General features: G+C 45.4%; 1 protein-coding gene across 3 annotated transcripts; it reads left to right on the top strand.

The window, feature by feature from the left end:
- Positions 1-1,763: 1,763 nt before the first annotated feature.
- SEMA4F (ssemaphorin 4F) lies at positions 1,764-26,245 on the top strand. Of its 3 annotated transcripts, XM_067704572.1 has the most exons (15): positions 1,891-2,014; positions 3,458-3,512; positions 4,094-4,245; positions 4,876-4,935; positions 5,140-5,238; positions 10,132-10,225; positions 20,128-20,247; positions 20,355-20,506; positions 21,056-21,234; positions 21,467-21,614; positions 21,742-21,964; positions 22,105-22,214; positions 22,329-22,489; positions 23,635-23,693; positions 23,931-26,245. In XM_067704572.1, the coding sequence occupies exons 3-15, from the start codon at positions 4,174-4,176 to the stop codon at positions 24,539-24,541; spliced, it is 2,088 nt and encodes a 695-aa protein (XP_067560673.1). In that variant the 5' UTR covers positions 1,891-2,014; positions 3,458-3,512; positions 4,094-4,173; the 3' UTR covers positions 24,542-26,245. The 3 variants fall into 3 exon arrangements, with proteins under 3 accessions (XP_067560671.1, XP_067560672.1, XP_067560673.1); XM_067704570.1 differs by lacking the exon at positions 3,458-3,512 and having other exon boundaries at positions 1,764-2,014; XM_067704571.1 differs by lacking the exons at positions 3,458-3,512; positions 5,140-5,238 and having other exon boundaries at positions 1,764-2,014.
- Positions 26,246-27,434: the final 1,189 nt, after the last annotated feature.

Raw genomic sequence — 27,434 nt, 5'->3', positions numbered from 1 at the left:
GGATATAGTGGACACACAAACAATGGTCCTTGCCTTCATGGAAGTTAGAGTCTGCCCTCAGAAAGCTCTTTTAAGTCTTTTTTCAAACTTCTACATTCCAAGAGGATCTGCCCCTTCTCTACTCATACTCATTTTCATTTACTTGCTGTTGATTCCTATAGTACCTCTGACAAAATCCAGTAGGGATAGGAGCCTCATGGTCCTCATCAGTTATCTGGTCTGGGTCTTCAACTCTATCTGGTTGAATGAGAATTCTTCTCTGAATTAGCCCACAGGAGAGGAAAAGATAATGCTAGTACCAAACCAGAAATGGGCAAACACTTTCTCCTGTTTCCGTCTTGATTATTGTTTTTTTACTCCTCTCAAGTTATTTGTTTGAGTTGCAGGTTGGGGAAGAGAAGGTCAGCTTACCAATGAGTGGTTCAGGATAGGTTAGAACCAATAGGAAAAGAGTTACTTGCTTATGTTCTAGTCTCATAACCACTTTTCTCCCCTCAACTGCTCCTCATTGTAAAACTAGAAATATTTAACCCAGGTGTCCCAGGTATTGTAATCTAATGTCCAACAGACTTCCTATGTTTCAATATAAAGGATAGCTTCTCAACAGGTCTTCTTTCATACATAGTCCAAATTTATATTCTTGTCTCTAATCTCCAGATTAGACACTTATGTTGGAAATATCTTTAAAAAATATATTTGGTCATGCCATCCCTTGACTTAAAAACTGTGTTTCCTTTTGGTTACAAGGTCTATTATAACTGACACCACCTCCAACAATATGCTTACTAACTCCGCACCATCCATTGCTCCTAGCTACAATAAATTTCTCTATGTCTCTCTATAAGTTGTTTTATCCATCTGAAGTAGCATTCATTGGAAAATGTGCCAAGGACTGTTCCATACAAGGGGGAGTATGACTTGATTCCTTGAAGACCCCACTAAAGTCTAATCATACTTATAAACTTTTGCACAGTGAAGGAAACCATAAACAAAATGAAGAGACAACCTACGGAATAGGAGAAAATGTTTGCTAACAATGCAAGCAACAAGGGCTTAATTTCCCAAATATACAAACAGTTCAATATCAAGAAAACAAACACCCAATAAAAAATGGGCAGAAGACCTAAACAGACATTTCTCCAAAGAAGACATACAGATGGCCAACAGGCACGTGACAAGATGCTCAACACCACTAATTATTAGAGAAATGCAAATAACTACAATGAGGTATCACCTCACACCAGTCAGAATGGCCATCATCAAAAAATCTACAAACAATAAATGCTGGAGAGAGTTTGGAGAAAAGGGAACCCTCTTGCACTGTTGGTTAGAATGTAAGTTGGTGCAGCCACTATAGAGAATAGTATGGAGGTTCCTTAAAAAACTAAAAATACACCTGCCATATGATCCTGCAATCACACTCTTGGGTATATATGCAGAAAAACCCTCTAATTTGAAAAGATAATGCACCCCAATGTTCATAGCACTGTTTACAATAGCCAAGACATGCAAATTGGAGTTTTTGGAGCGACCTTTGCAAACCTGTCACTCAGGGTCCTGGAGTGACACGTCCAGCCCATTTTCGAGGTAGAACGCCCCACCTACCCCTGGGTCTAGCTCCCTCTCTCTCTGGCCTGGGCTTTTTCTCTCCTTAGTCCGACCTCCACGCAACCCCTACGGCTGAGGAGAAAATCAGCCCCATCATTGGTCCCTTCTTGAAGGGGTGGAGCCAGGTTGTGCTCTAACCCGCCGCCGCAGGCCCAGCCGCACCGAGGAGAGCAAAGTGGGACCGAAGCTGGTGGCGCCGAGGCTCCGAGGAGGCTGCGGGGCGCGCCACACCCTGGCGGCCAGGCGGTGGCAAAAATGCCGGCCTCTGTTGCGCGGCCCCGCCCGCGCCCGGGGCCGTCCCCGGCCTCGCCCTTACCCCTGCTGCTGCTGCTGCTGGAGGTGCTAAGCGGCCCGGTGTGTGGCCGCGTCCCCCCTTCGGTGCCCAGGATCTCGCTTCCTATCTCCGGTAAGGCGCGTGCGCCCTCGCCCTTATTCCTTCGCGCCGCGCCCAGACCCCGCTTGCAGGTACCCGGACCCACTTGCCCTTCCCACCCGGGAAGCCGCACCCGGGCCCCCACAGCTCAGCCCACTGCGTCCCGCGACGCCCAAGCCCCGCCGGGTTGCGGGCGGGACCCCCACTTGGTGCTGCTCCAGCGAGCCGGGCGACTCGGCTACTACGACCAGCCCGGGAGGCTCCCGCGGCCCCTTATTAAGGCAACCGCCCCTCACCGTGCAGACGCAGACCCTGAGGCCCAGGGAGGGGAATGGGGGTTGCCGGAAACCCTCTATTTCGAAGTTTCCTCTCCCTTATTCCGCTCTTCCCTCACATGCACCTGTGTCCGTCACGCCAGCGTGACGCCCATCGTGCCCTCAAACCCATCGGTCTTTCATACTACTCCAAACACCCATCCTTCTGATTACCAGCTCAGCATTTCCATCTGCCCACTTCTCAAATTCATTTGGTTATCATCAGTTCTAACCTCCTCCGAGCCTTTTGCCCCGTTCACAACCCTAATTTCCCTAACTCACTTACCAGTCCTCTCATCTTTGACACCAACTCCCATTTTCCGATCCACCATAACCCTCCTAACTTCCTCAACGTTCCCTACTCCCTCTACCCATTCCCTATATTGAGTAGCTGGGAAACGATTCAATGAGTTGATTTAAAATTCTTTTAAAATGATTTTCAAAGTCTTCAGAAGGAAAAAAGGAGGAGGGAGATGTCCTTTCAAAAGATGTGAAAGAAGCCAGGGGATGCCACAAGGTTAAAAGTGGTCATTGGAGTGATTCACACTTTAACGGCTCTTTGTTGAGGCGGGCATGAGTGTAGCTATGAACCTTGTGTTTTTCTCAGTGGGCAGTGAGTGTTAGCACCTTGGGCAGACAGAACCAGTGAAGCCAAGAGTACATCCTGTTGGGAAAAACTCACAACTGGGTAATAGTAATTTAGAGTTTTCTACATTACTTCTGTCATTTCAGACCAGTGACATATAGGGATGCTGTGAATCCAGAAGACAAAGTTGTGCTCAGAGCCTGGGTTTCAATTTGTGTTGGAGCAATAGCCACAACATGGAGTTGAGGTCGCCAGTCTGGGTTCATATCCAGGAATCCAGAGAGGTCTATATGACAAGGCGAGGCAGAGGCGGGGATATGAAGGGTGGTTGGGTGATCCGGGGCTTATGCTAAGCATGGGATAGTAGTCAGGATACAGCACAAACATGAGTATGGGTGTGGGAGGATTGGGTGAGTGGGGTCCATACATCAGCACATCTAAGAATGCATGGCCATTCTACTAGTCTTGAAGGTAGCTGAGCAGATGAAGCAGGTAGAGCAGAGCTGTATGTGTCAGATGCTTCCACATATGTTATCTCATTTAATTTTCAACAACCCTGGATGGTGGTGTTTACAGATGAGGAAAATGATGCTCAGAGAGGGCAAGTAACTAATTCAAGATCATACATCAGGTAAGTGAAAGAACCACATTTAAACTTGGGCTGATCCATTTCCAAAGCACATACTCTTCTTGCCCCCTCTACTCTCTTACCTCTTTGGGTAGAATTAGGGTGAGATCAAGGGTGGTGGGAGAGAGAGGAGATGATCTCCTAATGTGATGGTGAAAAGAGTGAGACATTTCCCTTCTAAGTAAAAAGGAGTTACTATTAAGTAGTGATTTAAGAAAAAAGGAAATTTACAGAGAAAAGTACTTGTACCTTTTACAGGTATTTTCAAATTATGTATCATGTTGCTATGAATAGAAATAAATATTAAATAGACTTAATATTTATGCTATTTTAATGAAGTGTTCTATTTTTATAGAAAAAGCATACTTTATTGTGTGCTAAATACTCTGGCCTCATCAGTTATCTTTCCCTGGGGAAATTAAATGGATGGCCTGTCCAGGCTTTGTTTTTGCCCTTAAGGCTGCTAAATAAATGGTACTTGGAAGAAAACAAAAATTGGCCCCTTTGGCTTTGCCCTTGTGGACCCAACCCTTATGAAATGATGGCTGATATCACTCTTCATTTTCACCCTCTCTTCCTGCCAGAGGCTGACTCCTATCTCACCCGGTTCACCATCCCTCAGACATACAATTACTCCGTTCTCCTTGTGGATCCTGCTTCCCATATGCTTTATGTCGGCGCCCGGGACACCATCTTCGCTTTATCCCTGCCCTTTTCAGGGGAGAGACCTCGCAGGGTGAGAGATGAGAGTGGGGAGGACCTCAGATTCTAGAGCATGTGATTAGATCCTTCGTTTTATGGCATATGAAGGGGGGTGTTGTGGTAGGACGGGGAATGTTGGTGAAAAGGAATAAGGGTAGGTCGTCAACCTTATTGTCTCAGCTGAGGGTGATGGGGGTGGGTCATGGTGACTGGGGAGGCTATGAGGGAGGTTCATGATTATGGGGAGGAGGCCACAGTGACCAGGGTTCAGGTGGCAGTGGAATCATTAAAATCACATTACTCTAGGGCAATAACTTTCAAACTTTTTTGACCACCCCTTAGTAAGAAATATATGGTACATTTTGACATAGTACACCAACTATGTACTGAAAGAAAACTTTCTTGAAACAATATCTACTCTCCTATATGTGATACATTCTGATATATTCTATTTCATTAAAAATAATGTTGGTTGAGATTTCACAATTGATTTCATTACTCATTAATGGGTAGCGACCTCCAGTATGAAAAACAGTGCTCTGTGGTCGGGGGGTTGTCTCTGAAGTTTCCAAATTGATGGAGGTTGTAGAACTGTGTCACCTAGCCTGACTTGGGAGGAATTTGGGTGAGAATCTGAGAGAAATGGTCACTCTTCCTTTCTTAGATTGACTGGATGGTGCCTGAGGCCCACAGACAGAACTGTAGGAAGAAAGGCAAGAAGGAGGTAGGTATAAATCCAGGCCCTGGCCTGAATGTCAGTTGAGGCCTTGGCCCAGCCCTGACTCTGTGTCAGTCCCCTGCAATGCTCCCATCCCAATGGGCCCAGGCAGGGACTCTAACAACATACCCAGACCTGCATATAACTGTCTTAACACTACTTTTCCTTGTACCTGCTGCTTCTGATTCTCTAACCATCTCTGACCCTTAGGAAGAATGTCACAATTTTGTCCAGATTCTCGCCATTGCCAATACCTCTCACCTCCTCATTTGTGGCACCTTCGCTTTTGATCCGAAGTGCGGGGTTATTGTGAGTGACAGGGGTGGAAGGATGGGAGGGGTCTTCTGTGAGTGACTGTGACAGGGGTCATGCTTAAGGCAACCCTTGTGCATGATAAGCATTGGGGGTGAGGGATGTCCTCATAGGGTAGAGGCTTTGTCCACTGAGGGAGGGTATGAAAGGGAGGGGGAGGGAGGTTGTCGGTAGAAGGTAAGGAATACAAAGTGAAAAGAGGGACGTAGTGGGATGGTGAAGGAAGTGAGGATGCCAGCTGGCCTGTGGGGAGGAACTTCAGAGGCCAGTAGCTCATGTTTTCCTTGTCCTGTGTATGCTTTGTCCAGGGAGCCTGGGTCCATTTCTTAATCAGCACTGTCCATACCTGTTTCTTCCTCCCATGGCATGTGATTGTCTTTTACCACCTTCTCCACTTCCGCTGTCAACCTCATTCTGTGTGGGCTGTGACCCTTTGCTCTCACAGCTTCTGAGGTCACTGCGCATTAATGTAGTACCTGTTGGCCCCATACTCTGGATCTTGCCTTCAAGGTGGGCACTCTGTCAACCATGTTTTCTTCTTGGTCCTGTTCATTGCTGCTAAAGCCCTGGACATCTCCAACCTCACACCCAGGCAGGCTTGGGACATGGATACTCCTGATCACATCTAGGTTGGTCATGACCTCAAAAGTCCCTGGGATTGGTGACATCTTAGGAAGCGTGTTAATGTTTTGACTCCTCTCCTTTTCTCATCAGTTATCCAGTAGTCAATTACTGTTCCTCTCGCTGCACACATTTGTGACCAGGCCCTGGGAAGAGTCCCATGTCCTTCATATCACTGGACACTTTTTATCCCTTTCTGCTAGGGGTAGGAGGGAGTGCAACAACTCCCTTTCCTGACCCTGATCCTTAATGGTAGATCTTGACTTGATCCTTCTGCAGCCTGCAGTAGTCCTTGCCACATGGATCTAGTCAGTGTGTAGCTCCAAACCTCTTTGTTAAACATCATCCTTATATTTCTGACTTAAGAATGCTATAATTGTATATGCTTGATTGCCTTAGTCCGTCCCTCTGGGCTCTCCTTGGAGTTAGTTGCGTTTATGTTGAGTTATTTTCATAATGCTGGTGATGGACTCCCTTTTGAGGTGTGAATAGCTCCCTCATCCTGGGGAGGTTTCCCAGTTCAGGGTGGTGTTGAAAATCTCTATATTCCTTCAGGTAATGCTGAGGGCCTAGTTTCCCTACAGTTCTCACAAAGCTCACAGAAGTAGCAGTGGAACTGCCGTTGACATATTTGTCCTTTCCTAGTATACATAGGATCAGGGAGCCCATGGGTGTGAATACCAGAGCCATGGTTTACAGACGATGTGATTACTCCAAGTTAGTTCCCCAGGGCCTTCTATTCTTCTTTGGCTCTCTGAGGTGGGACCCTAATGGTTGTTAGATAAGTATCTAGACAGAAAATGTTCTGGACATACCTGTCAGGAATGGTGTGACTTGGACCCCTATCCATTTTTGAGGAATATCAGCAAATAAGAACGAAGCCAGGGGCCTGTGTACTGCACTCCTATGACTTTTAGCTCTTTTTCTGAACCCTCCTATCCCACAGGCTCATGAAATGAAGGACCATCCTTTGATCAAGTCTTGTTTGTAGGAGAATATAAGGTACAGCTAACAACTGTGTTAACCCTTTAAGCATCCTGAAACTGCTCTCTAGACTTCCTGAATGTTCTTTTCTGCCTTTGTCTTATCCTGCCACCTGGCAATCCCCATCTGCTTGAGCAAGTCCTTGCCTTATCCTTAGTGCTGAACTTCTCATGTCCCAGACGGATGACTTTGAGACTGTGTGTAACAATCTGAGAACTTGGACTAGCTGATCCAGATATAACAACTTGCTCAGAGTTGATTGCTCAGAGAAATGAAGGTTCTCACAAAAGGAAGTTTAAGCATAGGACCTACCAGTTCCAACAATGTGGAGTGTTGCCCTTCAGTGACAGCTCATCAGACATTGGGGGAAAATATTTTAATTTGTTTTTCTGAGGGAGCTCCGGCAGTTAACAGAAAAAATGTTAGACTTATAGCAACAGCAACAACAACAATGAGAAGACTTCCCATTCAATTGAGTGTCTACTCTGTTGCAGGCTTGTTGCTTGATACTTTCACAATGGAGTTTAATTCTTATCACCATATCATGATATTTATTTATTATGATAGTGATGACACATCATGAGAGTATTTATTTCCAATTTACATGAATGAAACAGAAGTTCTGAAAAGTTAGGTAAAAGTCTGAGATATATAGCTGGCCGAGGCACAGCCAAGATTCAAACCCAGGTTCGTCTGGCTGTGCTCTGCTCCCTTGTCCCTCTAGTCCAGCCTGCACCCTAGAAGAAGACCTTAGCTGGCTCCAGTTTCTTGTGACATTTGATTTGTTTCTTGTTAACAAGGATCACCTCCCCCTACCCCTCACCCCCAATCTCTCAGGAAAGGTCCTTTATATGCCTTGCACTCTTCTTGGCCAAAGTCAAAGGATGGGTTCTAACCCCACAGCTCAGTGAGAGCTTGCCTACATAGCTCTGGCTTTCAACTTGAGGGACTTGCCTTCACTACAACTCATGCTGATAGGACTGTGCTGACACAATGATATAATGAAGAATCTCAACATTCAGATAATGTGGTGGTGTGGTCGTATCCTTTCAGACCCTAATTAAATGTCACTTTGACCGTACAGTAATCATAACCTATGTAGTTAATCGGCTCCCTTGCTCAGAGGCTATAAACCTAGATAACGTGATGATGCCATTTGGGGAAACTGGAAGAGGACGAGTTTCAACATGTTCAGTTTTTTTTTTTTTTTTTTTTTTTACCGGTATGCGGGCCTCTCACTTTTGTGGCCTCTCCTGTTGCAGAGTACAGGCTCCGGATGTGCAGGCTCAGCAGCCATGGCTCACGGGCTCAGCCGCTCCGCGGCATGTGGGATCTTCCCGGACCGGGGCGCGAACCCGCGTCCCCTGCATTGGCAGGCGGACTCCCAACCACTGCGCCACCAGGGAAGCCCCATGTTCAGTTTTAATAGATCATCTCTGTGAGGAAAGGAAGTCCAGCAGTCAAGTGCAAACATGGACTAGAGTTTGGAAGACATCAGGCTTTAGAGAGTTTGGGGAATGATTTGCATAGAAAGTCTGGGCAGAAATGTGAAAATTAATGAGATCTTTAAAGTATATGTGAAAAAGACTAAGGATACATGGTTAGAGGCTGGAAAGGAGAAGAGAAACAACCAAAGGAGATAGAGAAGCAACAGATAGGAGGAGGGGCTCCAGGAGGGTAGAATTTCAAGAGTCAAGAAGTAGATTATTTCAAGGAGGAGAGTGAATCAAAAGTATCCAATGGTGCGAAAAGATCAAAGAGAATGAGAACTGAGAAAAGGCTCATCCTTTATAAGTCCTTGGTGAAATGTGATGGAATAGTTTCAGGCATAATTTGTTTTCTAGGAATAACAGGTGATCCATGTTTGGTTAGAAGAAGTAGTAGTTTGGGATAAAGAGGCAATGGTGAGCCATTTTTGTCATTCTGTGGCTCAAACATTTATTAAGTCAGTGACTAATAGTCTAGGAATATTAATCTGGGGTGGGTATAGAGAGTAAATTGGGGGCAAGGCGAAGCAGTGTGGAGAAAAGGAGGCGATAAGACAGGCCACAGCAGCAGGTAATAACCCCATGTTCAGAGTGCCCAAATATCTTGGTAATCTCTCACTGAACTGTCATCTTTCTCCTCTGGCTACAATGTGCCCACCACCACACAGGGCAGATGATTATGTTTCTGTGGGGTCCTCCATTCTGGAAGATTCTTGACCCAGTATTCCCTTTGAGGGGACATCAGATCACATCTCATTTTAACAGGTCTTCTTCAAGGCTCTCTCAGTAAAATGAAACCCTGTTTGCCAACTACAGGAAATAAGTGAGCAGTCAGAATGGGCCAGTGGTACACTTATGCTCAGGGGACGTAGATCTATGTTGGTTCTCCAATTACCATCACAGCAATAAGGCTCCAGCAACACCATATGTCCATCCTAGTTTGTGAACTAGAGATATCATGCCTGGTACTTCGTGTCATAACTGATTCCTAACTGGCCATAGTTAACTTCCCTGTCAGTCCAGGTTGAAATCATCTGTGATTTTCATTTTTAGATGTTATCTTGAAGCCTCTCTTAGTGCTGGATGCTCAGCTAAGGTCATGTCTGGCTGGCTCTGTGGAACTCTTACACCTCTTGCCCACCCCCGCACCCCAGGTTAGTCCCTCTGGAGTCCCTGGATGAGGAAGACACTTACCAAATTCTCAGATTCTGACCTCAGCTTCAGTTCTTCACTGACTTTGTAGCTTCCCTCCTTCTGTGTATCCTTGACTCTGGTTCAGTCTTTTATTCGTGGAGTGGGATTAGGTGAGGGATGGCCCTTCTCTCTAGACCCCTGGGCTTCGGATGGTCCTATATCAGCCTGTACTTTTCTTTACCCTTCCTAAGTGCTCCAGCCCTCAGGAGGCCTGCTTTCTTCCCTGGTCCTCCTTATCCTGTAGCACGTTCTCCAACCAGTTGCAAAGCTGGCGGTTCAGCAGCATTTCAGAGGAAAGGTCTGCCTTTCAGCCTCTTGGTGTCTTCTAGTGCCATCCTAGGTGTTCCTTCATCAGAGCATGTGGGTGTTGGGAACTAGGGGAATTGAGGGAAGAGGAATAAACTGATGAAAAGAGGGATGGCAGAGGTAGGAAATGCAGGAATGAGTGGTGGAATCAGGAATAGCAGACTGGGAATATGGGGATGGTAGTGGGGGAATGGGAGATGAATGGGAATTGGGTTTTTTCTTCATCTGACCATCTTTGTAATTCTCACCATGGACTTCCCCATGACCTCTAAACCAATTGCCCCCTTCTGGTCTGTAGGATGTGTCCAGTTTCCAGCAGGTTGAAAGACCTGAGAGTGGCCGGGGGAAATGTCCTTTTGAGCCAGCTCAGCGGTCAGCAGCTGTAATGGCTGGTGAGTGGGGAGAGATAAGCACCTGTGACTTCTTGCTGTAATTGCCTCCTTCCCCGCCCTGCTGTTGGAATTTCTGTGTCCTTTCTTTACTTTCATCAGAATGTCTATTATTCCCACATCTCTTTCTGGCCTTTCCTATTCTTCCCAGAGTGCTTGTGTTCTCCTGCTTTTACCCACAGAGTATCATTTCTCTTGCTTTTCTCTAGAGAATATGTCACTGTTCACAGTAGACTGTGAACATTTCCTCTGTTAACCTCATCTCTGTTAGTCATTTTTTCCTGTTTTTAAGAGGAATCTACTACAATGCATATTATAATAAATTTGAAAAAAGTATAAAGAAGAACATAAGAAATCTTTTAGAACAGCATAGTCCAAAAGAACTTTGTGTGATGATGGAATTGTTCTGTATCTTCAATGTCTAATATGGTAGCCACTGGTTACATGTGGCTGTTGAGCCCTTGAAATGTGACTGGTGTGACTGAAGGGGAGAATATTAAATTTCATGTAATTTTAATTTAAATATAAATAGCCATTCATACCTAGTGACTACCATATTAGCACAGTTTTAGAGTATTCCTACTCTGAAAACCACTGCTAGTATTTTAGGATATTTCCTTCTAGCCTTTTTAATGTGTGTGTCCACATGTATATATACTCATGCACATATATTTGGCTGGCCACTCCTTTGTTGCTCAGAAAAATCAGTAATGACTATTAAAGAAATTCCTTCTGTTACTTCCTTCAAACAAACTATATATACATATAGAGTTGCTCCAGTGTTCAATGGTTCTATCACAGACTATGCCTAAATCTTTTCTGGAGAATGATTGACTAATTCTTTGGTAGCCACAAAGTGAACTGTTTGTGTGCCACATAGCCTGTATTTTAGGTTAGACTACTCCACATGCACTCTCCAAATTCAGTGAGAACCCAACGATTTTTCTCATGAGAGTATAAAACAAGCAGGTGAACAGAAATTTTATGAGTGTGTGTTTTATGAAACTTCTAAATGTCATGCTACAGGGATATAATTTTGAATATTTGTCATGTGACTTTATATCATAGGCATTTCTATATAATTAAAAAATTCTTTGTGAAGAAAAATTTTAATGACATTATGCTACTCAACCTGTGAGCATACCATAATTTAATTAAAGAATTCCAAATTATTTATGTAAATTTATTTTCAGGTTTATTTAGTTCACTTCAAAGTTTTTGCTATGGTCTCTAATACTGTAATGAACTTTTTTTTTTTTTTTTTTGTGGTACACGGGCCTCTCACTGCTGTGGCCTCTCCCATTGCGGAGCACAGGCTCCAGACGCGCAGGCCCAGTGGCCATGGCTCATGGGCCCAGGTGCTCCGCGGCATGTGGGATCTTCCCGGACTGGGGCACGAACCCGTGTCCCCTGCATCGGCAGGCAGACTCTCAACCACTGCGCCACCAGGGAAGCCCTGTAATGAACATTTTTGCACATAAATTTTTATCCTCATTTTAGGTTGTCTTCTTAGACTCCTGGAAATGGATGACTATATTAAAGGATGTGAATATTTTACAGCTCATTATCTGTTGCTAATTGAGTTTTTAGAAAGGGTATACCAATTTACACCCTAAATCAGCAGTAGATGAGTGTTTTTTCACATAAATTTCACCACACTGTTTTGTTGTCATTAAACATTTTTGTGTGTGTGTGTGTGCTGATTCAAGGCTAAAAATAGCACCTTTAAAAAATATTTATTTATTTGGCTGCGTCAGGTCTTACTTGTGACATGCAAGCTCTTCGTTGTGGCTGCAGGCTTCACTCTACTTGTGAGGCACAGGCTCTAGAGTGCATGGACTCAGTAGTTGCAGCGCGCGGGCTTAGTTGCCCCGTGCCATGTGGGATCTTAGTTCCCCGACCAGGGATCGAACCCGCTTCCCCTACATTGGAAGGCAGATTCTTAACCACTGGATCACCAGGGAAGTCCCAGCACCTTGTTTTAATTTGTATTTTTTTGAATATTAGTGAAGTTGAACATTTTTCATGTTTTAGTACTTATTTTTATTTCTGCTTTGGTCAATCCTCTGCTTATGTTCTTGGGCCAATTATCAGGTAGGATATTAGTATTCCAATCTACACCTTTTCCTTTGTGATTATATTTTTAAAGCTAAATCCTTCTTCAGTTAGAGAGCAGATAAAATTTTCCTTCTTAAAATTTTTTTTCCGAAACATTTTAACTCTGATTTATTTGAAACTTATTTTGAGAAACGGCATGAGAAGGGAATCAAAATTGATTTTTCCCAACTAACTATTCAGTTGACTTAGCATCATTTATCACACTGTTTTTTTCTTCCTTCATTAAAGTTGCTACGAACCTTATTATAAAATATTGGACAATATAAATTTTAATTTAAATATTGCACAATATTTTATGAAAAACAAAAATTGGGATATAAGATCTAAACTTAAACTTTGTTGTTGTTGTTATGGACCATTTTTAAAGTCTTTATTGAATTTGTTACAGTATTAATTTCAGTTTTATGCTTTGACCTTTTGGCCACGAGGCATGTGGGATCCTAGCTCCCCGACCAGGGATCGAACCGCACCCCCTGCATTGGAAGACAAAGCCTCAGCCACTGGACGCTAAACTCTTTTCTTATGCATGACTTTATTTGTAGGAAAAGTCTTAAAAGCTGCACAAATTAAATCACTCTTGGGCTTCCCTGGTGGCACAGTGGTCAAGAATCTGCCTGCCAATGCAGGGGACGTGGGTTTGAGCCCTGGTCCGGGAAGATCCCAGATGCTGCGGAGCAACTAAGCCTGTGCACCACAACTACTGAGCCCTAGAGCCCACAAGCCACAACTGCTGAAGCCTGTGCACTTAGAGCCTGTGCTCCTCAACAAGAGAAGCCACCACAATGAGAAGCCCGCACACCACAACGAAGAGTAGCCCTCGCTTGCCGCAACTAGAGGAATCTCTCACACAGCAACGAAGCCCCAATGCAGCCAAAAATAAATATAAATAAAATAAATAAATTTATATATTAAAAAGTCACTCTTATTCAGTTAATGATTTACCTTTTCTGAAACGTAATGAAATAACAAAAGTTTTTGAAAATGAACATAAAGTATATATCTAGTAAATACGATATTTGAGTTGTCATTTTTATCATTCATCTACAGTTGAAGTCAGTGAGACCTTGTTTATACGTATACATATTTGAATAAAAGTTTAGTCAATAGTTTATTTTTCTTAGCTTTATATCAAGCATCTTTGGCAAAACGCTGAACCAGTCATTAAGATCATTCAGAAAGATTTCACAGGTTTAGCAGTTATGAATGTCTCTTGATTCTACATAATTGTTTATCAACAAAATGACTTCTCAATTGCAACAATCTGAAATAATTAAAATACTTTGTTTCAAGCAGTATCTTTAAGTACATTTAACCATCTGTGTGTAATTTCTCTGTGTTCTCTCAGCAAGTGGAACACAGCATGTAGTTTAAGAATACAAATTTCATAGATAAGATAATTGTATAACAAAGAACATTTTCAAACAGGTTAAGTCTTTTTTTCCCCCAGGTAATGAAATTTAGTGTTGCCTTTCAGCTGATAATTGATGGAGGTGTCAGAAATCACTTTCTAACAGTTTAGAATGGCTAGCTCAAGACATAGAACCCCCATGGCCTTTTCTGTCTCAGATCCAAGTCATAGTCAATATCAATATTATAAGTTTTCCTCTGAAGTTCTTTATAGGGCTATAATTTAAATTTTTTCTTGGTCTGACATAATGCCAATATTTAGTTGGAATTTTTTTTTTTTGTGTGGTACGCGGGCCTTTCACTGTTGTGGCCTCTCCCGTTGCGGAGCACAGGCTCCGGATGCGCAGGTTCAGCGGCCATGGCTCACGGGCCTAGCTGCTCCGCGGCATGTGGGATCTTCCCGGACCGGGGCACGAACCCGTGTCGCCTGCATTGGCAGGCGGACTCTCAACCACTGCGCCACCAGGGACGCCCTAGTTGGAACTTTTAATGTTGATCCATTGTGTCCTACTGGCCCTTGTTTTGAAAATAGCAGTATAGAAGATAGTGGCAATGTTATTTAAGAATTAGAACCAAAATTCCCAGTTAGGAGCTATACAAATGTCCTTAAGGATAATAGACATATTTTGAAAGAAAAGAACTTCTAGTAATGAAAATATTAGAATATAATGGCAGGAGTATTTCTTATTTTAAATTATAAAAATTGCAATGTGCATTGTGGAAAATTGAGAAAATATAGAAATGTATAAAGAAGAAAGTGAAAAGTTTATTGTAATTCAGTCATCATCAGGTAACCACTATTATTATTTTGGAGTATTTTCTCATACTGTGTGTGTGTGTGTGTGTGTGTGTGTGTGTGCGCGCGCGTGCGCATGTGTGCGTATTTATAATAAATTGGAATTGTCATGCATGTTTCAGTTATTGTATACTGAACATTTTCTCATCATAGAATTTGTTTAATTATTCAAAACTTGATTTTTAGTGATTGTATACTTTTTCATCGTGTGAATGTAGCACACTTATTTAATTATTCCCATATAATTATACATTCAGATTTTAAAATAAATTATTGCTTTTATAAATAATGCTGCATAAGGAATCCTTTTACATAAATTTTAATGTAAATCCTTTACATGAATCTAATTAATTGCATGAGTCAATCCAAAAAGTAGGATTGCTGGGCCAAAGGATATAAAAGATTTTTATAGTACTTGATGGGTTTGGCCAAATTTCTCTCCAGTGAGTCCTACCAGCAGTGATGAGAGGGCCTGTTTCATTACAGCCAGTTAGCCCCCAAAATATAGTTAATAAACGTAAAACAGTGACTTTCTCCAGAGTCCAATTTGATGTTTTTGATTTACATTTCTATTAGTGAGGTCGAACAGCTTTTCATGTGTTTATTGGCACTTGTATTTCTTTAGGAAAAGGTCTCAGATATCTTGTCTTCAAATTTGACATTTATCTGTACTCCACTGAGATAAAATTAACAAAAGTGATCTCAGTGTCTCTATTTGCGCTATTCCAATTCGGAAAAATGCAAATATTTTGACAGTAACGTTCACATTAGCCTAAGAACATCCGCAATTCCTTCTCAGTCTTCTTTGCAGCATCTTTGTTTTCTGCTCATCCTTTAAATGTTCCTTAGACTTCCACCTAAGATCCTCTTCTCTTGCATTCTTTGTAATTGTGATCTCAGCCAGCTCCATGGATTCTGTTTGCACTGCATTCTGATGTCTCCCAAATCTGACGCCTTCCAGATCTGCCAAAACTAGCCCCATGGATTCTGTTTCTACCAGATTCTGATGCCTCCCATACATTATCTGGAGCTACAGACCACATATCCAGCTGCCTTCCAGACATACATCTCCACTTAGATGTCCCACAGGAATCTCAAAGTCAGCATGTCCCAAACTGAGCTTATCATCTTCACTCACCTCCCCCAAACCTTCTCCTCGACCCGTGTCCCCTTCTCTGAGTGCATAGTATCATTACCCACCAAGGTACCCAAGCTAGAGGCAGTGATTTGTCATCTCTGGTCCTCCGTATCACATTCAATAGTAAATAGGGCTCTTATAAAGAAGAGCAGAAGAAGGGAGCTTTTGCTTTCTCTTTGGGAACCCGTCTTGTGTTTTTCTTGTCTCCTTTTGGTCTCATTGCATCTTGTGATTACTGCATCTGCTAAGGAACCCTGTATGTGCACTGGGTGCTGCCAGCATTTTGCGGTCAAGCTTATCTCTTAAATCCATGAGTGTGTACCCCAAGGCTGCATTCACACATCGAAACAAGACAGTTATAAATCCTATGTGCCAGGAGAGGAAAAGGTAGAGTAAACACTGCATCTCCAGTGATCTGTAATTATGTCCTGATAATAGGCTGTTTAAAAAAAAAAGAAAAAAAAGGTATCTAGCTGGCATAAACCTTAGATAAGGAAATAGAGAATATTAGGTCAGGAGCTGTCTATCCTGCAAAGCTCTGACCATGAGAAGAAAAGAGAGTGGAAGAAGGCAGGCTAGGGCATGTTAAAAACCCTCTTTTTAAAGATAATGAGTGATAATTCCTATTATAAACCTTCTTTAAAAGTGAGCATTTTGATACCAGAGTGAAAATTTGAACCCCTTCAGGGTGTAGTGAAATATTCACTGCCATGGCTTATATCCTAGTCTGTCAGTGTTGGGTTGCTAACATATCTGGGAGGTCTATGTTCGCAGGCTTTACATCTGAGCAAGTAGAGATCTATTTCTGCACATAATTGTCATTTTTCTTTGGCTGTGATTCTTCATCTTTGTGGCTTTCAATCTGGTTTTTCCTCGTATTTCCAAAATGACAGTATTTTAATTTTTGGGGTTATAAAAGTAAAAGGTGCTAACTACAAAAAATGTTCAGTGAATACAGAAAAGTAGAGAGGAGAAAATAAAAATCACTTGTAATTTCATTAGTCAGAAACAAACATCAGTAACACTGTCCAGTTGTAGCTCCTTCAATCTTTCCTGTGCCTACAGACATATATACATATTTTTTAAAAATAGGGTTGAATTATACCATGTGTTTTTTTCTAACCACCTTGTTCACTAAACTCAACACCGTGGGCATCGCTCTCTTTGGCATATCATCTTTTGCCAATAGCAGATGTATGTTTTCATGTTTGCTAGCTTGATCTAGTCAGTAATAACTTGCCAAACAACTGCACATACAGGGATATTTTATTATATGAACAGTACAACAGAATATTTGAAATTGACTGTTCTGGAAAATTCAGGGCATGTGGTGATCTTGTGTCCTGCTGTGTCCTCCTGCCCTCGTAATTGTGATGGCTGTCATTCCTTTTCCTCTGTGTGTGTGTGAAGATTGTGTTGTAAGCCCCTTAGTACTCATGGAACACCTGAAGCCCTGCTACTCCCTCCCAAAGTGTCTGATCCCTCCTGCTATCCCTTTGTGACCCTCGGCTCTCTCCGCTGAGTGAGTGTGCTCTTCAGCAATCCTAGGCTCCAGAGTTGCTGACTGCCCCCATTTAACCCCTTAGAAAGTTTTGGGACTTCACCTCCGTCCACCACTGGGTCCTTGCATTGTTGTCTGTGGTCCTTTACCGTTTCCAGAATATTTATGAGTGTTCTCCCTCAAACACATCAAGTCATGCTTCCAAAATATTCATAACTGTCTCTTCCACCACATCTCCCCCATTCTCAGGGTATCCATGACACAGCTTCTGTCAATAGTTTCAGTTTTAGAGTGTTTTGTGTATAATGCTTTTAGGAAAATTTTTATTCCAATTCTGGCTTCTGTGTCATGTTTTTCCCCCTGGAACTACTGAGGATTGGCTTATTTGCTGCTCCATTAGCTGCCAGAAACTTTGCCCCAAATCTGATTTTCTCCCTCATGAAATACTCTGGAAGGGAATGGGATGCCATTTTATAGTTGTGGCCCCCCTACCTTATGGCAACAAATCAAGCATATGGCCCCCTGAGGTTCCTAACACATATTGAATGCCAGCCGGGTAATTGCCTAAGATCATACTACTACTAAGTATTCAAAGTTCAAACCCAAGCTTTCCTGACTCCAAAGTGCTTGGATTCTTTTCACAAACTCGAGTGACAGTATAGTCTTCCCTCCCACCCAGTAAGGAAGGGGGTTTCTAATTCTTTACTATTGCCCTCAGAGGGCTCCTGACCCTTTTCTTGCTTTGCATTAAGTGTTTTTAAGTGTTGGTGGTTATCATTTCAATGCCTGAGACATGCAGCTTCACAGGAGCATCTATGAGCCCAGGACGTAGTGCTTCCCTCAAGGTGGCCCTGCCCTCTGCTGCCTCCCTCAGTGCACATGACCCCGCGGCCCTTGCTGGGGTTTCTGGGCACCAGCCTCCAGCACTCCAGCCTTGCTTGCTTCTCCAGCCTCTCTGACTCTTCTGAGTCAGTGCTCTTCTGAGTTGCCTTCAAATGATGGTGCCCCAGGGCTCCCTCTCGCTTTCCTTTTCTCCCTGGCTTTCACATTCCTGTGGTAACTTAAGCATGACTCCTAGGTTGCCTGATTCTGGCCCTATGGTCCACACTCTTCTGTTCGATTGCCTTCCAGCGACTCCAACCAGATGTCCCAAAGGTGCGTCAACCTTAGTGGGTCCAACAACTGAACTCACCTCCTCTCCAGCCACCTTCTTTATGAGCCTTATGTCATTTCTTTGCTTGGTTCATAATATCATAATCTACTATTATCCGTCTTATAAGCGGAAACCTTAGAGACATTATTTTACTCCATTCTTTCACATCTCATATTCAACTGATGTTCAAATCTTGTTAATGGGCTCTACCTCAGAAATATCTCCCAATTCCAGCCCCTTTCTTTCCTCTACCAGTGCCTTAGTCCTTCTTTGTTCTTGCCAGGACTGTGTGAAGGCATAACTAGCATTTTCTTCCTAAAAAACAAAACTAATTACGTCATGTCTCCTCAAGAAAATCTCTGCAGTTTTGCCCTCACCTTTAGGATAAAGTCCACATTTTCCTGGCACGGAAGAGCAGATTCATCACAATTGGGCGCCTATCTCTGCACCTCTAGCTCATCTCTGCTCACTTGCCCAGCAGCCCCTGTGCCCCGCTGGAGCTCCAGCCATGGGGAGTGCCCCACATCCCTGAACATGGCTCCCCTCTTCCCCACTTGCCTGTCTTCCCCCCGAAGTCCTTCTACCTGGCAAATTGCTCATTCTTCAGAGCCAGCTCAGATGTGACCTCTGAGTTGCTGCTCCCCCAGTTAGATGTGGCTGGGTCCTCCTCTGTGCTCCTACACACATCTGTGAGTCCACGCCTCTTGGTATCTGATTACGTTTGTCTTCTGGACTCAAATGGGAATTCTTGGGGGGGACAGTGATGTGCTTAGCACTCAGTGCAGTGCCTCTTACGTAGTAGGTGGTGAAGGAATGCTTCTCTGTTCTTCTCTGTTCTCTCCAGAGTCCCTGTGATACTCAAGACTCCACCGGGGGTTTGTGACCTTCTTGTTCCCTGAGTCATTGTCTCCACTCATGTCTGAGCCCTTGGCAGTGTTGCTCAGAGTGGCTATAGTTCTTTCACATTCAGCCCACAGAACTGCACCTCCCCTTCCTTCCCAGAATGCCTCTGATTTCTCTCTTTTCCAATCCCCACCATTCCTAGAGCACCTCTGCACCTCCACTGAACCAGGAGGGAGGATCTGATTCCTCGTTGTTTCCTCTGGCTGGCTGTGAAATATCCAGAAATCACCTAGGTTGGTGTTTCTCAAAGTGAGGTCTTGAATCACCCACATCAGAGTAACTCTGACTGCTTGTTTGAAACGTAGTTCTTGGGCCAACCCCCAACCCTACTGAGTGAGAATTGCTGGGCCCGAGGCCCAGGAATCTGCATTTTGATCAATTCCCTAAATGATGCTAGTATACCCTAAAGTTGTGCCTTGTTCCAGGGCAGTATACACCCCCTAATACTCAGAAAGAACAGTAGTTCCCTCAGACATTTACCGTAGTGGGAGAACTTAAGTAAGATGGGAACATGCTGCAAAGCAAACCTCTTCCTGGAAAGTTACCACGTAATTATAGGGTAGAAAAGTCCTTAAAAATGACAACAGCAAGAAACAGACCAACCAAAAAAATCTTGCTTTCCACAGGGATAGCTTCTATTCTTCCTTCATATACATGAACATTCCAGCAGTTTTTCCTTAACACCGGTTCCCGTTACTGCCCCGGAGCACTTTATTTCTGTTTATTTTAAGTGAGGTAATGCATGTTGTGCTTAGCATTGCCTGGCACTTAATGTGTGCTCAGCCCCTGAGGGTTCTTGCCCCTGCTTTGCTCCCTGCTCTGCCTGTGACCCTTTCTGAAAACTTCCTCAGTGAGTCTGACAGTCCACTTCCTCCCTGTCACCCTGCAGGGGGCATCCTCTACGCTGCCACTGTGAAAAACTACCTGGGGACGGAGCCGATTATCTCCCGGGCTGTGGGTCGTGCTGAGGACTGGATTCGGACAGAGATCTTGCCATCCTGGCTTAACGGTGGGGAGAGGGCAGAGGGGGGGTGGTGCTGCTCTGGGGACAGAGTAGGTGGAGGCTGGGTGGCCCCAGGCTATATCTGTGGGATCTGAGGCCACGGGTCTCCCCAGCCCCAGCCTTTGTTGCAGCAGTGGCCTTGAGCCCAGCCGAGTGGGGGGATGAAGCCGGAGACGATGAAATCTACTTCTTCTTTACGGAGATTTCCCGAGCTTTTGATTCATACGAACACGTTAAGGTCCCCAGGGTGGCCCGTGTGTGTGCGGTAAGACCCTGATCCCAGCTGTCTGTCTTGTTTTCTGCTCTGCCTGTCCTCCTGTCTTTTCCTCTGGTCTCTGTCTTTGTATTTCTCCTCTGTCTTCTTTTTTGATGGGCCGTGACTACTTTTCTGGGAGCTTGAGGAATGTGGCGAAAGGGCTCTGGCCTCTTTTACCTACTTCTTATCCCGTGTGACACGGTAGTGTAGAGGTTAAAGGCAGGAACTGTTGACAGACCTGGGTTCAAGTCCCTGCTACACTGCTTACTGCCTGTGTGACTCTGGCAGTGTCGATTTGAGGACTAAACGAGGTAACTTACGTAAAGCATGTAGTGCAGAACTTTATAAGTGCACAATAAACACAATAAACATCATTGTGGTGATCCTGCCCACCCCATACCTCATTGTCCTTCTCAGTTACTCTGTATCTCTGTCCTTGCATTTCTATGCATCTGTCTCCCTATCTGTCTGTGTCTGGGGGAAACTTGTATTGGTCTCCACAGTCCTCCTCTAATGTTGGTCTTCTAAAGAGAGCTTCCTATGTACTTGTCACCCCAGGGGGACCTTGGGGGCCGGAAGACCCTCCAGCAGAGGTGGACGACCTTTCTGAAGGCTGACCTTCTGTGTCCAGGGCCTGAGCATGGCCGGGCCTCCAGTGTCCTGCAGGACATGGTCATTCTTCGACCTGAGCATGGAGCGGGGACGCCCATCTTTTATGGCATCTTTTCCTCCCAGTGGTGAGGGGGTCCTGATGTGGAGAGTTACAGGGTGGGAGATACCTGGGGTTGCTGCAGGTCAGTGCGGTCTCCTCCAGTGGGGGTGGACTCTCCGTGGAGCCCTGCTCCTTCTGCCATGAAGCAGGCTGCACAGCTCCCTGTGCGTTTCTCATGGGTCATCTCATTTGACAGGGGATGAGTTGCTTCCCCTAGTTCCCTCTAAATATCCAGCTCCAACCTGTGACTCTTCCAGGGAAGGGGCTGCCATCTCTGCTGTCTGTTCCTTCCGACCACAAGACATTCGGACAGTGCTGAATGGTCCCTTCAGAGAGCTTAAACATGACTGCAACAGGGGACTACCTGTCATGGACAATGATGTACCCCAGCCCAGACCTGGAGAGGTGAGGGGGCTGGGGCAGTTCTTTACCTCACGCCTGAATTGCCCCATTAGGACAAGAGCCCAACTAAGCATCACAGACACTTCCTGGCCCCTGGGAAGCTTTGTCACTCATCCTGTGTTTCCTTTAGTGCATCACCAACAACATGAAGCTCCAACAGTTTGGCTCGTCACTCTTCCTTCCTGACCGTGTGCTCACCTTCATCCGGGACCACCCACTCATGGACAAGCCAGTGTTTCCAGCTGATGGCCATCCCCTGCTGGTCACTACAGATACAACCTACCTCAGAGTCGTGGCCCACAGGGTGCCCAGCCTCTCAGGGAAAGAGTATGATGTGCTCTATCTGGGGACAGGTATGTTTAATAGCCAAGCAAGTTGCCCATCCAGTGCACACAGGTTGTCGCCATAGAGAGGGTCCCATGCATACAGGTGTCAGAGTCCCAGGCACAGGCACAGTTATGTTATTATGTCTTGCCCCTTGCTTGCTTCCTAGAGGATGGACACCTCCACCGAGCAGTGCAAATTGGAGCCCAGCTCAGTGTTCTTGAGGATCTGGCCTTATTCCCAGAGCCACAGCCAGTTGAGAATATGAAATTGTATCAAGTGAGTTGTAGATTTTGGCGAGTCTGGTCGGGAGATATCTGAGTCCAGAGCCAATCTGTGACATTGAAGTCTGGGAGATCCAGCGTGTTTCTCTTCCTCACTCCCTTTCTGTAGAGCTGGCTCCTGGTTGGCTCCCGTACTGAGGTGACACAGGTGAACACAACCAACTGTGGCCGTCTACAGAGCTGCTCAGAGTGCATTCTGGCCCGAGACCCTGTCTGTGCCTGGAGCGTTCGGCTAGCTGCGTGTGTGGCCCACACTGGAGAGCATGAAGGGTGAGGGTGGTGGCACTGGTTCCTTGCCTGATGTCCCCAGGCTCTGGCCTATCCATATGTCTGTGTCTGTTTCTCATGGGTTAATGCTGCCCTCTCTCTCTCTCTCTCTCTCTCTCTCTCTCTCTTTCTCTCTCTCTGTGTTTCTTCGTGTCACTTGTGTGTCCATCTGTCAGTCCATACTAACCATCTCTCTGTCCTCATCAATGTCCCTGCCTCCCTGCTGGACCTGCCCTGACCATGTGGTTGATTTCCATGTTGCCATACGCTTCTCAGTTTTCATTTTCTTTTTTTTTGGCCGCACCACGCGGCATGTGGGATCTTAGTTCCCCGACCAGGGATCGAACCCGCACCCCCTGCATTGGAAGCGTGGAGTCTTAACCACTGGGCTGCCAGGGAAGTCCCTCAGTTTTCATTTTACAAGTGCTCTTAGAAGTGTTTTCACAGTTGACAACTCCCCTCCTTCCTTCCTTGAAAAACTCTATCCTGTTGCCTTCTATGACTCTGCATTCTCCTGGTTTTTCTCCCTACCTCACTCTCCAGTCTGTCTCCCTTACTGGTTCCTTTTCCATCCAGCTTCTGAATGTTGATATTCCTCAGGGTTCAGTCCTTCTCTTTACACTTTCATGCACTCTCTAGGTGATTTCATTCTCATTGTATTCAGTACCAACTGAGTGCTGGTGACAACCACAGATGTATCTTTAGCTGAGGTGTTTTGTGAAACAGAAAGTCATCTCACTGACCCTCACAGAATTTTGATTAGCTTTGATAGAAAAGAAGTTTTCTCTTTCTCTTAACAGAGAAAATTTTTAACAGAGATTTCCAGAGAAATTTTGTGGTTGTGGACCACCAGCTATACTTCTTGGAAGGTTCCTGTGTTTCTTTCAAAGTACCCCACCAAACATCTTTCTGACAGACCTAGTGCAAATTTAATTCTCTGTAGTCTGCTAGAAATATTTGTAGAATTTGGCATGTCATGAGTATAAGAGGTATTGGGGAAAAATTTAGTGATGAAGAGAATGTTGACTGATAATTCTAGAGGTGACTTATGAGATGATGGGCGGTGCAATTGGTGAGTGAATGTTGGGTACGGAGGAGGGTAGAGGGGGTGTTGACACTGGATTTATCAAGTATTCTCTTCTTTATAGGCTGGTTCAAGACATAGAGTCAGCGGATGTCTCTTCTTTGTGTCCTCAGGAGCCTGGAGGTCTGTATGGTTTAGGGAACGTGGGTAGAGTGGATGTAAAGGGCCTAGAAAGTCATGTTTTTGGACCTAGTTTAAAACGTGTATCCTGGAAGTTATGGCAGCCTTACCCTCTTTGGGAATCCCCTTTTCAGCTTGATGCACTATGGCCCCTTCTCATTTCTCGTGTCACCCCACATTTCTCTCTAACACCTCCAACCTACAGCCTCACCACCTTTTGTGCTTTTGCTGTCTCTGCAGAACACCCAGTGGTGTTTGAAGTTCCTGTGGCTACAGCTGCACATGTGGTCTTACCATGTTCCCCGAGCTCAGCCTGGGCATCCTGTGTGTGGCACCAGCCCAGCGGAGTGACTGCACTCACCCCCCGGCGGGATGGGCTAGAAGTGGTGATATCCCCAGGGGCCATGGGTGCTTATGCCTGTGAATGTCAGGAAGGCGGGGCAGCTCGTGTGGTAGCTGCTTACAGCTTGGTCTGGGGCAGCCAGCGGGGTGCTCCAAGCCGGGCTCACCTAGTGGGGGCTGGACTGGCAGGCTTCTTCCTGGGAGTTTTTGCAGCATCCCTGACTCTCCTTCTGATTGGTCGGCGTCAGCAGCGACAACGACAGAGGGAACTTCTGGCTAGAGACAAGGTGGGCTTGGACCTGGGAGTCCTACCATCTGGGACCACAAGCTACAGCCAGGACCCTCCCTCTCCCTCTCCTGAAGATGAGCGGCTGCCCCTGGCCCTGGCCAAGAGGGGCAGTGGCTTTGGTGGCTTCCCTCCACCCTTTCTGCTTGATCCTTGCCCGAGCCCACCCCACATTCGGTTAACTGGGGCTCCTCTAGCCACGTGTGATGAAACATCCATCTAGGGCTGGGCAAATAACCACGAGTGCATGAGTGACCACTGGATGGAATGACCATTGGGACGCTGGGGCTCGATGGTCATGGAAGATCGTCGTGGCCTCTGAGTTTTCTTTGGCTTTTGAATGATCACTTCAAATGCCCTGTCTGCCTTTTCTGGGCCTGGATGGGCTCAGGGCCAGGGCTTTGCCTGATTCCCATAAGAGATCAGAATTGCTCTTGCAGTGAATCAGGACTTTTCCTGCCCCTGCCCTCTCAACCCCTATGACCCCTTCAGCCCACTATCTTGGGCCCATTAGTTTGGGGCTAGGCCCCAGGACATCGCTGTGACTTTGCTTTCCGTTTGGGCCCTGGCCAGAAGGAGGAGCCATGGAAGTTCTAGGGGGTTAATGTGCGCTGACTCCTTTTGCTGGTTCTCCCAGTTTATCTGATTCTCTGTGGAGAGTGCATGATTCCCAAACTGCAACGTGCAATCTCTGCCCTGAGATCTACCCCATCCCAGTTTTCCTTCTTCCATGAAAGAGCATGTGTAAATACACGGATGTTCATAGGTGACCTGGACACATGTGCATGGATGACTAGGCCGATGCTCTGGTGTATTCATGGGAGGTTGAGAGGGTCAGGCTGGAATGAGGGCAATACCTACAGGACTTTAGACCCTGTAGCCAGTGAGGGAATGGCTCTCCTTTCTAAAAGGAGAAAACCACTTCCCTGTCTCCATCACCCCTCACAGCCCTTCTGTTGAGTAGAGAAAAACTCCCAAAGTGACCTTCTGGGTGGGAAAGGCAATGGTACCTCTGACCACATCTTTCTCTTTGTTTTTGCCTCCTGGCTGCCACCACTGCCATGCACAGCTGCTCTTTCTCTGGCTAGAGCCCTTTCCTTGGCTTCTATTAAAACTTCACAACATTCTAAATATCAGGGGATGAAAAAAGTGGAACAATCGTGGGAAATACAAGCCGCACAAAGATAGGTTTATATCAGTGACTTTATGACTTTACTCAGGTTGATACCCTTGCTCTAAAGCAGGAGTTCACCTGGGGTCCATGGTCTCCCTGAAATCGCATGCAAGATGCTGTCTGTATATGTGTGTCTGTATTTTTCTGGTGGTGGTGGGGCTGGGTTTGTGACTCTCATTAGATTCTCAAGCCTTAACAAAGTTAAAGGACCACTGCCCCGAGGTCACCACATGTTGGCCAAGCTGAGGTGGTGACAGGCAGGGGTAGCTCTTCCTGCCCTTTGGCCAGCCCCTGGACTGGCAGCCACTGGATACCTTCTTGTTGCTCCATTTCCTGGAAGGTGGGCTCTGTGCATATTTGAAGACACTGTCAGCTCTCACCAAATGTAAAGACCTCTTCCTGCTTCACAACTCTCAGACACTCTAGGCTTCTCCTGCTCAGTTCCTGTCTTGGCCTGTGAACGTGCCTCATTCATCCCTGCTGAGGGACTCCCTTGAGCTCCAGTGAATGGTCCAGCCTTTCCCAGTTGAAGTTTTCAGCTCTACATGCCTTGGCAGCAGCCTGTGAACAACTCAAGAGTCCCCTTGGGTTTTGAATTATCAATGGTTTTGCCATTAATAAGTGTATGTTCCTCAGCAAGTAACCTAACCTTGGAACTATGGTTTACACATCTGTAAAGTGGAGATAATAGTACCTACCTCAGGGTTGCTGCAAGGATTAAATGAGAGAACATGTAAACAATAAAACGCTCTCTATACCAGTAGAGGTTGTTATTGTAAAAATTGGCCTATTCTACCATGATCATATAGCTTAACCATCTGATAAGCATGACACATGCAGTCACTTTAAGCCTCATTTGGTGGGAGGAGAGTCATTGCCTCACACAGACATCCTGTCCTGGGGCATCTCTGGTGAGCTCTTAGCTGCTAGTGTCTAGGTTTTGGGAGGCAGGGGCTGTCATTTTCATAATCTTCAGATGTCTTGGCGACCTTATTGGTCTTTCTATATGGGAATGGAGGGGGGCTCTGTATTCTTTGGTTTATCCTCACTCACTCTGCTCTCTTGAGGTTATGGGTTAGTTTCATTTCGAGGAATGAAGGGAAATGGGAGATTTCAGTAGGATCTGGGATCTCTGTGAAAAGGAGAGAAGAGTTTCCCAAGGAGGGGGAACCAGATCACAGTGGATTTGGGGCATTTGGTCCTTGGGTAGTGGCTCTGGTTGGAGGAAGATGGAATGAGGAATGTAGGAAAACTGAGGAAGGATGGAAATAGACATGAAGGGAGGAGAGCCACGTCTTAGGCTGTGGAAAGTTCAAGCCCCAAGAGTGAGTGATAGCATGGAAATGTGAAACCAGATCCCAAAGAGATAAGTGTGAATAACTGATTGCATTATCTTTGGACTGTGGGGGTGTGGGATGGGAGAGGATCCAATGATAAGGGAGGTGAAGAAGGATGCAGGGTTCCTGCAGGTAGAATTGTGAGGATTCTGGCAACCAGAGACCTGACTGGCTTTTGCACATAAAAGCAGCCAGGGAGAGGGTTGGAGATGGGGCTTGTGTTTGTGTTTATCTCCAAACTCTAAAGATTGCCCACTTTCTGGCCTTCACTCTGAAATTCCCCTCTGTTTTTGGTTCTGGTCCCTGGTCCATAAATTGTGACTGTCAGCTTGTCACCCCTAACCAGTGGTCTGCTGCTACCCACGTGACCTTACTGAAAGCAGAGCCAGAAAGAGATGCTCCCTGTTCACTCTCATGAACCAAGTGAATTCCAGCATACCGCTGGCCCTAACCCAACAGGAGGCAGACTCACATCTTTTCCCAGGAGTCTCCTGGCTCCCTAGCTTTCTGCAGTAGCCCCACAAGTGATGGCAGGAGAGGGCTCCTTTAGGTATCGGCTGGGCCTTGTCCCTCCTGGCTACTCTGCCCCTGTCAGAGGGGGGCGG

The sequence above is a fragment of the Pseudorca crassidens genome, chromosome 14, assembly GCF_039906515.1.
Source record: "Pseudorca crassidens isolate mPseCra1 chromosome 14, mPseCra1.hap1, whole genome shotgun sequence".
NCBI lineage: Eukaryota > Metazoa > Chordata > Mammalia > Artiodactyla > Delphinidae > Pseudorca > Pseudorca crassidens.
This window is presented reverse-complemented; position numbering and strand designations above follow the sequence as displayed.